At 45.9% G+C, this 13,170-nt stretch overlaps 1 protein-coding gene and 1 pseudogene across 3 annotated transcripts in view; both read right to left on the bottom strand.

Moving 5' to 3' along the window:
- Nucleotides 1-13,170, bottom strand: part of CRMP1 (collapsin response mediator protein 1) — an 82,557-nt gene that overhangs the window by 26,747 nt on the left and 42,640 nt on the right. For all 3 annotated transcript variants that reach the window (XM_017539135.2, XM_037742224.1, XM_017539136.1), the window contains exons 5-6: nt 4,796-4,857; nt 2,638-2,718 (exon numbers count right to left, since the gene is read on the bottom strand). In XM_017539135.2, the coding sequence (XP_017394624.1) occupies nt 2,638-2,718; nt 4,796-4,857 (143 nt within the window). The remainder of the gene's footprint in view (nt 1-2,637; nt 2,719-4,795; nt 4,858-13,170) is intronic.
- LOC119472768 lies at nt 10,400-10,494 on the bottom strand (annotated as a pseudogene).

Below are 13,170 nucleotides of genomic sequence, written 5' to 3'. Positions count from 1 at the left end.
TGAGACATCGCACTTGGTGGAACCCCAAAATTCTACTGAGCAAGAAGCAGGCTGAGAAAACCATTTGGCTGCAGACATGCACTATCTTTCATGAAAAAGGGTGGATGACTCAGACGATGGAAGCAGTAGCTCAGCAGGTAGAGCCAAGAGCTATGGAGAATTATTCTCAGGCTTTGAGACCCAATCAAGGAACTGCCAACATTTCCCAGCCGGATTTCAGAACCGCCATGAATCAATGACTCACTGATGCTTTCTATTTCCCCCCTTTTGAATAGGAATGTCAGGTCCACCACTGTCTGTTGTACGTCAAGAGGGGAGCTATCTCCTTCTTTAGCTTCATAGACCTACAGATTATGAGAAATGCAGCCAGGGAGCCTCATCCACACCTGCACCTGGTTCAGATGATGAGATTCCGGACCTGAGTCAATGTTGTTATGAGATTTTGGAGAACCATGGGAGGGGTGATTGTATTTTGCCCAGGAGAGGGACATCAATCATGAGGGCCAGAGACAGACTGGGAGTTGGGAGGAAGTCTCAGACGTGGCCCCAATAATTATCACTTCCTGACATTCTTGCCCTTGTATAATCCCTTGTTTTTGAGTGTGGGCTGGATGTGACTTGTTATCAATGAACAGAATACTGTTGCACGATGGAACTGAGGCATTGCTTGTTTTTTACGTTGAATTTGAAAGAATTTCAGTTGTGGTGCAAACCTACAGGGACATAGACATAGTCAATAGTGGAACCTTAATGGTAAAGCTTTAGATCTCCAGCACTGCACCATCAGCTGCTCTTCCACTGCACTCTGGAACCAGAGGAAACTGGTTCACATCCCAGCTCCACTGCCCTGTGAGCAACAGTGAGCAAGTTATTCATATCTGAGCTTCTGTTTCCCTACCAATAAAATGGGAATAATTATATCTACCTCATAGAATATTTATGAGTATCAATATATGAAGTCCTTTGCAACGTACCTGGCATTAACTACCTTTACTGGCTGCATCCTGACCTTCCCCTAAATGCCCGGTCTTGATTTACAGCATTATGATCAATCCATGGCTCTGTACCAGAGACCCAGAAGCCCCTTTGACTTCCTTTTCTTCTTCTGCCACCCAATCCGTCCATGAGTCCTGTAGATCGTGTTTTCCTCCTGTCACGCTCACCTCTTCCATCTCCTATCGCCTTTCTTCATTTGTTATGAGACTTGTTGGAGTAGAACCCAGCTGGTCACCCTGACTTCATTCTTTCTTTTCTTTTCTTTTCTTTTTTTTTTTTTTTGAGACAGAGTCTCCCTCTGTCACCCAGGCTGGAGTTCAGTGGCACGATCTCAGTTTACTGCAACCTCCACTTCCCAGGTTCAAGCAATTCTCATGCCTCAGCCTCACATCTGTAATAGCTATATTCCCACCTGTAATAGCTGGGATTACAGGTGTGCTCCACCACACCCAGCTAATTTTTGTATTTTTAGTAGAGACGGAGTTTTGTCATGTTAGTCAGGCTGGTCTCACACTCCTGGCCTCAGGTGATCCGCCCGCCTCGGCTTCTCAAAGTGTCAGGATTACGGGTGTGAGCCACTACTCCCAGGCTTCATTCTTTTTCCAACAAATTCTCCACCCCACAGCTAGAATGATCAAAATGTGTTCATATCTCATCTTACCCAAAACTTTTGCATGGCTGCAGTCCATTATGTGTGAGATGCTGAACCTCACATACATGATGTCTTAATCTGTTTTCTGATGCTATAACAGAATACCACAGACTGGGCAATTAATACAGAAACTAAGTGTATTTCTTATGGGTCTGGAGGCTGGGAAATCTAATAACAAGATGCTGGCATCCGGTGAGGACCTTCTCGCTGCATCACAGCATGGTGGTGGCCAGCACATGAGAGAACAGGTGGATGCCAGCTCAGGTCTCTCTTCCTGTCCTTATAAAGCCACTAATCCCATCAAGAGGGCCCCACCCTGATGATCTCATCTAATGCAAATTACCTCCCCAAGGCCTCACCTCCAAATACCATCAACATACTAGTTTGCGGATTAAGTTTTCAACGTATGAACTTTTGAAGGACACATTCAAACCAACGTGCCAATGATATTATGGTACATAATATCATTTGATCCTTACAATAACACTGCCAGGTGGGTGTTTCCAGGTGGGTGTTTCTGGATGAAAAATGACAATGTTCATGGGAAAAGTTCCTTGCCCAAGGTCACATGGCTGGGAGATGGAGGAGGCTGGCCTGGAACACTTCCTCCAAGCCTGGGCTTTTCCATGATGCCCACTATCAAATCCTGAAGACAATGGGGAACACCAGTTTCCATGTGCATGCCACTGCTATGACCTAGGTTTGCAAAGCATTTTCATTCACATCCTCAATCCCTCATGCAAACCCTTCAAGGTTCACAGGGCAGTTATGTTATGTTCATTATATGGTGAAAAAACAGATTCTAGAGTCAATGTGGCCTGCCAATGGTGGGTGAGGGACTTTTCCCCTGGTGTGTCTGATGTGACACCCAGTTCTTGGCTTGACCTTACATTGTATAGCCTCCTCCCTAACCAATGCTCTTTTATCAAACCTTTTGCAACAAGGAGAAGCAGACAGAGGCAGAAGGAGTGGAAATTCACACCACTCACCTGAGCTATCAAATCTCCATTTTCTGCATGGACCAAGATCACAGCTCCCAGCCCTTTAAGGAAGGTAAAGGCTTCATAGAGCTATGGAGAGATAAACAGGGGTTGGTGTGAGATAAAAAAGAAAAATCACAGCATGTGCATTCACAAAGAGCATTATTCTGCTCACACCCATGTGGCCATTCACCTGGCCAGCCTCTGTAGACACATTCATATGGATGGAATGTGCTGCTATACAAATCAGACTTGGAAGGATTGCTCCTTGGCCCTGACATCGTGCAGACCCAAAAGCAGGGGGCTGAGGGTGGGGCACAACTGATTGAAGTCACCCCAGGGCATGAAGACAGACTCAATCTTGGTGCCTATCTGTGCTTTTTGCTGTCTTTTTGGGTTGGCTTTTTTGAAACACCCATAGGTGTTTATGGCAACAACTGGTCTCGAGAAGTCACTGATAGTTTTACAGAAGCTGCCTGATTAAATCTGCTAAGGCTGTACCATAGCCACCGACATGCCACAGGAGACATGTGCATCTTTATAAAAATACGAACCCATGCCATTTTATGGACAGTGGTCGGGTGGGGGAAACAAGTTCTCTAATAACTCCAGTACTCAGAGAGCATACGGCATGCCAATCAGCCTCTCCATTAGCCAAAACGGACCCTCCCCACTGCCCAGTGTTCTCTTCCTACCTGAAGAGAATCTAAATTTGGGCATTTGCCCCTGGTGAGGGCTAAAGCCATGAAGCTCCTCCCAAGAGGCACTTGAATCTCAACTTCGTTCTCCATGCATGTAAGACAACATCGCCCAGGATGTGTGCTATCCAACATAGCAGCAAATGTAAATATCAATGGGTAAGTAGGCAAAACCACTGTGAGAGGTAAATTCATAGGCTTAAATGCTTCATTATTTTTTAAAGGGATAGACAAGAGCATATAAACCAAGTAATCTTCCACAAGCAAATGGGGAAGACGTGTGGAGGCATGAAGCACTTTTGAGAACTCACACCCAGAAGCTGATTGATTCCATCCATGCCCAGGGTCCCAGTCGTTAGAATGAAACAGGTGAAAAATCACAATTATGCCAGCATATCACATGCTGTTTTCTATGTAAGTGAACCAATTTTCAGCTCTTTGAATGTCTTCTATTGATTGCATCAAAGGCTACCAGGACATCTTGGGATAAGTTACTTTCTGCAACCGAAAGGGTTTATTTGAAAGGCAGGACATGAAGTGTTTCTCCCACTGCCCAACTATCTCCATGGTAACAACGAATTACCATGCTTACTAACGCCTGTGTGGCACCGCTCTGTGCCAGGCACCATCCTAACACTTTACTCTTGTTAAATCGTTCAGTCCTCCAACTGCCTCTATAAGGCAGAGCTATTATGAGCCTGAAGCACAGAGAGGTTGGGAAAACTTCCTCTGGCTGCACAGCAAGCAGCCAGTATGGCCAGGACTTGCAGCCTGGCTTGGCTGTAGCCTCCATGATTTTCTCCACCACACTAACAAGCAGAGCAAAGGAAAATGACAATGAAACAAAACCGAGAGACCCAGTAGAATAAGAAGGGCAGGTGTCCTATAAGTCGCAACAGCTACTCCTGAAGAACAACTTGCAGCTCCATCTCCCTTGAGTTGCTGCATTTCCAACAATTGTTTGATGTTGGCAGGGCCAGAAATGTTACATCTTACAAACGAAAGATGACTTGCCTAACATCTTGCAGTTGGTGTGAGGGAAGGCCAGGCAGTCTCTCTTCTGTGTCAGAGCTCATAAATGGTCCCCAACTTTGCCTGACTCCCAGAATCCAGTGTGGAGCTTTCAGGAAGTACAGACTCCTGAGCCCAACACCCAACATCTCTAACATGCACTAAGAATCTGTATTTTGAGTGAGATCTCCAGATGACGCTGAGGATGAGCCAGGTTTGGGAGCCACCAAATCAGGGAACGCCTCTGCACACCACCCACACAGTCAGAAAAGAACAAAAGCCCAGCAGGGGCAATGACTGACATCATATCACATAGCCATTCCGTGCCAGGACCAGGACTCGAACCCCACCACGTGTGACTAACAATCTCCCTTGCCCTGTGCTGCCTGGACTGGCAAAGCTGGCCCAGTCCTGCCCAGACAAGAGAGGAGAGGGCGCCTGTGAGGGAAGGAACCTACCTGGCTGTCGGACATTTGGTAGAGATCCTTATAAGCCATGTAGACTTGGAAGGAATTAATGCCTGTTTCAAGATAAAAAGGGTAGAAAAATATGTTTAAGAAAAACAGAAGCATGTCCTTCCAATAAATCAATGACCGCAGAGCAGAGTGGTAGCCGTCAGGAGAGATGAGTGCCATTGAGATTCCCAGTGGGCACCTATCCAGCCTGGGGGTATGGGTGAGGGTCAAAGGAAGCTTCCAGAGAAGGTCACATCTAAGCAAGCAGAATCTGAACGTGATGGAGGAGAGTGGGAGGAGGAAGAGGAAGAGGAGGAGGAGGAAGAGGAAGAAGAGGAGAAAGAGGAAAAGGAGGAGGAGCAAGAAGGAGAGGGAGATGAGGAGAAGGAAGGAGAGGAGGAAGAGGAGGAGAAGAAGAGAAGGAGGAGAAAAAGGAGGAGGAGGGGCAGGAGAAGAGAAGGAGGAAGAGGAGGAGGAGGAAGAAGGGAAGAAGGAAGAGGAGGAGGAAGAGGAGGAAGAGAAGAGGAGGAGGAGGAAGAAGGGGAGGAGGAGGAAGAGGAGAAGGAGGAGAAAGAGGGGGAGGAGGAGAAGAGGAGGAGGAGGAAAAGAGGAGGAGGAGGAAGAGCAGGAGGAGGAAGAGGAGGAGGAAGAGGAGGAGGAGAAAGAGGAAGAAGGGGAGGAGGAGTAGAAGAGGAGGAGGAGGAGGAAGAGGAGGAGAAGAGGAGGAGGAGGAGGAGGAAGAGGAGAAGGAGAAGGAAGAGGAGAAGGAGGAGGAAAAACGGGAGGAGGAGGAAGAGGAGGAGGAAGAGGAAGAAGAGGAGGAGGAGAAGAGGAGGAGGAAGAGGAGGAGGAGGAAGAGGAAGAAGAGGAGGAGGAGAAGAGGAGGAGGAAGAGGAAGAAGAGGAGGAAGTGAAGAGGAAGAGGAGGAGGAAAACTTCCGAAGGTTCAGAAGGAAGAGTGTGCTAAGGATAAGGAAGGGTGTGATAAGCATCTGCAACAAGGAAGATGAAAAGACATTAGTCCTGCAGCTTCTAGAAAGTGTCCTAAGGCATGTGCTTATCTTATTTTTTAAAAAATTGTGGCATAATACCTATAACCTGCAGTTCACCATCACAACCAGTTTAAACCGTCCAATTCAGTGGCATTTAGTACATTCACAATGTGTGCAACCATCACCTCTATCTAGTAAAGCAGGTGTTTTTAAAGCAAGGGAGTGGCATGAGCAGAGCCATTTGTGGGAGAAAGACTATGCCAGAAGCAGTGTGGTGGATGGGAGTAGGGAAAGGCAAGGAGAAATGGGGCAGGAAGGAGGATGCTGAGGGCACCCGGCAGACTGTGGAGGCTCCCAGACAAGACTGGAGCTCTGCACCAGGCACCATCCCATCTCACCCCTAGGGATAGAGAGAACTGGCGGGACTCAAAAACGTTCAAGTGATAGGACTAAATCACTGAGTGCACTGGCAGATTTCGGGAACAGTGTACAGAAGGAGTAAACTTTTCCTTAATTCACCTTGAAGTTGCCTGAGGACAGAGACCATATCTTAGATATCATTTTTATTGAACATGTGCTATGCAAGTCATGTTTCTTTTCTTTTTTTTGAAGACGGAATCCCGCTCTGTTGGTAGGCTGGAGTGCAGTGGCGTGACCTCTGCTCATTGCAATCTCTGCTTCCCAGGAGGTGGCAATTCTCCTGTCTCAGCCTCCTGAGTAGCTGGGACTACAGGCGCACATCACCAAGCCCAGCTAATTTCTGTATTTTTAGTAGCGTCGGGGTTTCACATGTTGGCCAGGATGGCCTCGATCTCATTTGGCCTCGTCATGTTTCTTAGTGGAATTAGAAAACATTTGGATAAGGAAAAAAAGAATTTAAGGCCAAAGTATTACATGCTATTGAGACTTCTTTTAAAATAAGCAATGGTGAAGACAAGCCAAAATCTTTTCTTATGTAGCAAACTGTGGCAACAAAAATTTCTTTTCCCAAAAGATCAGGAAATTTTTAAAAAATGTATTCAGAGATTAGCATGAAAGCATCAATCTCTAATTCATCAAGTAATAACTTAAAAATAATTTGACATTTAATAGATATTGTACTCCTCATAAAGAAAAACCTTCTTTAAATACAAAAACTGGCTGGGCTCAGCAGCTCATGCCTGTAATCCCAGCACTTTGGGAGGCCAAGGCAGGTGGATTATGAAGTCATGAGTTTGAGAACAGCCTGGCCAATATGGTGAAACCCCTTCTCTACTAAAAATACAAAAATTAGCCAGGTGTAGTGGCGGGCTCCTGTAATCCCAGCTACTCAGGAAGTTGAGGCAGCAGAATCACTTGAACCTGGGAGGCAGAGGTTGCAGTGAGCCAAGATCACACTACTGCACTCCAGGCTGGGTGACAGAGGGAGACTCCATCTCAAAAAAATAAAATAAAATAAATAAATAAATACAAAACCAAAACTCAGTTTACAGACACAGGATAAATATCAATGGGTAAGCAGGTAAAACCATTGTGAGAGGTAAATTCATAGCCTTAAGTGCTTCATTATTTTTTAAGGGATAGAAAAGAGTATATAAACCAAGCAATCTTCCACAGGAAATTTTAAAGGAACAGAATAACAATTCACCAGGAATTAGAAGTAAATAATACAGATAATAGCATAAATAATGAGCTAGACAAAATGTGGCAGAATTGCTAACATACCCTAGAACTGCTTCCCAGAGAGGGAGGGAACAAACAGGGCAAAGCCATCTCAGATTAAAAGCTATCATGAAAAACCATGATAGGCTGGACTTATCAATGGAAGTCATTTGTAAGTCAACTCTTAAAAACTCAAAATAAAAGGCAAACAGTCAACATTGTAAACATATCTGCAACAAATGCAATAAATTTTTTTTTAAATCCTATTTAAAGGATATCAGAGAGTGGTTACTTTGCGGGGCAGGCAGGAGTCGTGACAGCCCAAGGAAAAGTCTGTAGGGGTGTGATATGGTTTGGATGCTTGTCCCTTCCAAATCTCATGTTGAAATGTAATCCCCAATATTGGAGGTGGGGCTTGGTGGAAGGTGGTTGGATCATGGGGGATGGACCCCCTCACCAGTGGTTTAGCACCATCCCCTTGGTGATGAGTGAGTTCTCCCTCTGGTAGTTCATGCAAGATCTGGTTGTTTTAGACAGTGTAGCACCTCCCCGTCTCTCCTGCTCCCTCTCTCTCACCATGTGATGTGCCTACTCCCCTTTGTCTTCCATCATGATTGGAAGCTCCCTGAGGCCTCACCAGAAGCCAAACAGATGCTGATGCCATGCTTCCTGTACAGCCTGCAGAACTGTGAGCCAATTAAGCCTCTCTTCTGTGTAAATTACCCAGCAATGCAAAAACAGACTAACACAGTGTGGCTGGCAAAATTATATTTCTTGCCTGAGTGGGGTAACCTCATAATAATTCATAAAGCCACATACTTGAGTTGTGTGTTCTGATTTATATTTAAAAGATTAAAATAAAAGCCAAAGGCAAACAGCGTTAGACAATTTAAGAAAAAGCAAATGGCTAATTTAAGAAAACGCAAATGGCGAATAAAAATAAGAAAAAGATTCGGTCTTATTTTTAATCAAAGTCATTCAAATTAAAACCTCAATATTATGCCATATCTTAAAAGATGTTTTCTAGTACTAGTGAATATGCCTCAAAATGAGTCCCTCTTAATGGCAAGTGACAGTGAAAAATGGCACAGTCAATTCGCAAACGCCTAGAAAACCAATTTAGCAATGGCATATCAAGCGTTGGGTTTCATTCCTTTGGCCTGATATTTCTACTACTCACAACTGAGCCTCAGGAAATGCAGAGGCCCCTGACAGTCATAAAAACTCTCAGATTCACAAAGGCCATCATCGCAGTTATTTTCCAAGGAGGTCCCCTGGATCTCTAGTTCCACAGGATTGTATGGAACACCAATCGGGTTGCCAGCCTATTTATTCATAATACCCTCCGGTTCTCAGAACTTTCACACATTTTATAGCAACTTCCGCATCCCCAGGTCCACCCAATAACCTTGGAAACAGCCATATTCACACCATGTGACCCCAGACCACAGTTCAGGACTCGGCCCCTAACAGGTGTGAAACTGAACTAGGATGAGAAACGGAGTCCAGCTGACATCAAAGGACACCTGGCTGACCTCCAAAGCAGAAATGACACCTGGAAATAGGCTGGGTAGTTGCTTCCCACCATAAGGACTGAGGCAAGAGAGAATGCTGGCCTAGGGTAAGAGAACAGAGCTGGCTCAAAGAGAAAAACAGAAATGAAAGCAAGGAAAAGACTCCCTGGCATAAGAACCTTGGATACGTGTCTCTATCACTAAGGCAAACTTGCTGCACTTCGCTTAGCCTAGTTCTGGAGAGATTCTGTGTCACACAGCACCCTGGCAGTCACATAAGTAGACTTCTCTCAAAAAAGCTCTGCCTAGTAGAGACTGGACTAGAATCTGATACACTGGAAGCCCATAATGTATTTAAGAAAGTTGTACCACTTTTAACTAAAAAAGACTAAGAAAGTTCAAAATGAAAAGAAGCCTCTGATCAGCCAACTTTCTATGGGCAGGAAACGGTTGAGAAAGTTGCTCAGCTGCAAACATGGGCCATTTTTTGGGCAAAGTTACAATACCTCAAAGAGTCAGGCCAGGAGTCCAGAGGACAGAACCTGGGCTCTGCAAAGCCCGCTAGCACAGGGGACCTTTTTTGTTAAGGGTGAAATTAGTAAATGTTTTAGATTTGGGGGGCCACATACAGTCTTTTGTCACATGTTATTGTTTGCTATTGTTATTTGCCTGTTTTGTTTCTTAAAGCCTTTAAGAATGTAAACAAAAAACATTTCTTAGCTCAAGGACAATATAAAACAGGCCACAGCCAGATTTTCCTCAGGGACTGTCTTCGGTTTGCCAGACCCTGAACTTGGACACTCCTGCCCTGAGGAAGGAACATGCCCTAATCCCAGAGTACGTGCACCTGGCCACATGCAGCCAGCTAAATTCCAGAATTTCTTTCTTTTCTTTTCTTTTCTTTTTTTTTTATTGTACTTTAGATTCCAGGGTACATGTACAGATCATGCAGGATTGTTGCATAGGTACATACATGGTAAGGTGGTTTGCTGTCTCCATCCCCTGTCACCTACATCTGGCATTTCTCCCCAAGTGATGCCTCCCCAACTTCCCCACCCCCACTGTCCCTCCCTTAGCCCCCCACAGCAGACCCCAGTGTGTGATGCTCCCCTCCCTGTGCTCATGTGTTCTCATTGTTCAACACTCGCCTATGAGTGAGAACATGCGGTATCTGGTTTTCTGTTCTTGTGTCAGTTTGCTGAGAATGATGGTTTCCAGATTCATCCATGTCCCTACAAAAGACATGAACTCATAGTTTTTTATGGCTGTGTAGTATTCCACAGTGTACTTGTGCCACATTTTCTTTGTCCAGTCTATCATTGATGGGCATTTGGGTTGGTTCCAGGTCTTTGCTATTGTAAATGGTGCCGAAATGAACATACGTGAGCACATGTTTTTGTAATAGAATGATTTATAATCCTTTGGGTATATACTTAGTAATGGGATTGCTGGGTCACATAGAAAAATATGGAGCACTTCAAGAATTTGCATGTCATCCTTGCATGCTAATCTCTGTATCATTTCAATTTTAGTACATACGCTGCTGAGGTGAGCACAATTCCATAATTTCTATGAAGTCCTGACTAGGCGCCACCCATTCTCTCTCTTTTTAATTGGGAATGTTTACTGTGGTCATCCTGTCCCTGTCCCACCCTTGTATGTTGGGTGCGTGTTGCCAGCCCACCAAGGGAGCACGCATAACATATCTTTTAGTTCACAAGTCTTTGGATAATGAGAAGTCACACCCTGGAGCCTCACCTGCAGCCTGTGTTGATGGTGACAGTGAAATCCTGGACTTTGAGCCTTGTGCTGTAACTGGATGGAGCTTTTAGGGTTTCTGGGAAAGGTAACAGCATTTTGCACTTGGGGGGAATATAACTTTTTGTGGTCAGCATGAGGCAATAGGGTAGATTTAAATGGTCACAAATTCTTTGAGGTTCCTTCTACCAAGAAGTGGAGGCTTTTTCCCCATCCCTTGAGTCTGGGCTGGTTCTTGTGACTTGTTTTCACCAATGTGATACAACCAGAGAGCCACTGGAGGATGAGAGATCATGCATGGAGCCGCCTGTCCAACCCAGCTGAGGTCCAAAAGTCACAGTGAGACCGAGCAAGATCTGTAGAACTGCTCAGTTGAGCCCAGCCAAAACTGCCATTCAACAGAATAGTGAATAAATGACTGCTGCTTTAACCGCTAGGTTTGGAGTGGCTTGTTACACAGCAAATGCTAGTTGATACGCAGGGCAACGCAATAAAAAGACCAGGAGGGTTCTGGGAGAAAGATCCAGGAAGTTCATGCAACAAGGGGAATGACACCACTGCCCTCGCGTTGCTGCTCTGAGAAAAGAACCAAGGGCCTGATCTACAGGAGGCACTCAGCCAATGTGAGTTTCTTTCCTGTTTACCACATCTTGTTTTTTCTCCTCCTTTCAAAGGTTTATAAATTGAAGTCTCATTCTGAGACTCAAATGCTGCTGACATCCCACAACACCAACAATTACTATTCATAGTGTTTGGGGTTTGTGGCTTAGAACCCACAGGAAAGATGCTTTCCTCAGTGATTTACTATGCAAGGGACACGAGGGACAGTCATTTTCTCCTACCAAGTCCACACAGTGCCCAGAACTAGCCTATTCTAGAATAATTCCCTCTTGTATCTTGAGATTTCTAAGGCTATATTTCAGCCCCTAAGGGCAGATCTCAGGTCACCAGGGCTGATCTTGTCCTTGGGTACCTCTACGGACCTATTCTTTTGGAAGTCTAAAAACAACACAAAGAGCACCCGGCAGGAAGGAGGCTGGGGCTGGCGGCAGCTGGAGGAGTCTCCAGCTGTGTCTCGCACAAGGACCCGTGGCTAAGGAATCACCCCAGGGAGCTGCACTCCAGCCTGAGCCCCACATGCCCACCCCACCTGACCGAGGCACCTTCTTCAACCTGATCTCCCAGGGAGGGTGCCTGTTTGCCATTCCCATAAAGACATCAATAGTGACAGCTGCTCTGTCAGGCTGAGCTGAGTTCAGGCCTCAGTAGCTGTGTAGCACTGGAGAAGTTTCTGCACCTCTCTGGCCTCCACGTTCCGCATTTCTGCAAAGAGTACATTACACCAAATGTGTTGGTTTCCCATCCTGGAAGTGCCCTGCACGTGACTGTACAGTACACTCATGACGACCACCAAGGTTTCTGGGCAAGCCCTTCTGACTTAGAGAAGGATGCACTAAAATGCTTCAGGACAAAGGAAACCAGGCGTGTCCCTCCCGCCCTTTCTTCTCTCCCTCCCTGCTTCTCGCTCTCTTTTCCTTCCGTCACTCATTTATTCATGTGATAAATATTTATTGAGATCCTGCTCTATGTTAGGCATGTGCCAAGCACTTGGGATACAGAAGTTAATAAAGGCAATTTTCAGGAAGTCAGTCAGCTGGTCCACTGATACCTGTTGTATCTCTCAGGGTGCAGGCACTGGCCATGCAACTGTGAGTAAGACAAGTCCCTGCCCAGAGGGCACTCACCATCTGGGCTGGGGTGCAGGAATATCAGCAAGTAAACAGGTAAAGACAACCTAGTAGGTGGGGGACTCGTGGAGGGTTGCATCTGTCAGGGGGCTTCAGAGAAGGTTTTCCAGGGAAGTGCAGCTTAGCAACAAACAGGAGAATCGCTAGGAAAAAACAGGGAGAATGTTCCTGAAGGGGACAGGGCTCACTCACACAGCCCCGAGGGCCAGAGGCAGCCTTGAGCAGATGGGAAACAGGGAGGTGCTGGGGGGCTGAGGCTCTGGGCTCCAGGAACTGGAACAAGCCAGTCTGGAGGGGCAGGTGGGTCCTTGAGAGCCAGGTGGACAGTTTGGGATTTATTCTGGGGATGATGTGAAGCTGCTGAGAGCATTTAAGCTGATTAGAAAATAAAAACCTGGCCGGGTGCAGTGGCTCATGCCTGTAATCCCAGCACTCTGGGAGGCCAAGGCATGCAGATCACCTGAGGTCAAGAGTTTGGACCATCCTGAGCAACATGGAGAAACCCCATCTCCACTAAAAATACAAAATTAGCTGTGTGTGGTGGCACATGCCTATAATCCCAGCTGCTCGAGAGGCTGAGGCAGGAGAAGCACTTGATCCCAGGAGGCAGAGGTTGCAGTGAGCCGAGATGGTACCACTGCACTCCAGCCTGGGCAACAAGTGTGAAACTCCATCTCAAAAAAAAAGAAAGAAAGGGAAAAGGAAGGAAAGGAAGAATATCAAATG

The sequence above is a fragment of the Cebus imitator genome, unplaced genomic scaffold (genome assembly GCF_001604975.1).
Source record: "Cebus imitator isolate Cc_AM_T3 unplaced genomic scaffold, Cebus_imitator-1.0 Scaffold117, whole genome shotgun sequence".
NCBI lineage: Eukaryota > Metazoa > Chordata > Mammalia > Primates > Cebidae > Cebus > Cebus imitator.
The sequence above is the reverse complement of the archived record's forward strand: the minus strand, read 5'-3'. Positions and strand labels throughout refer to the sequence as shown.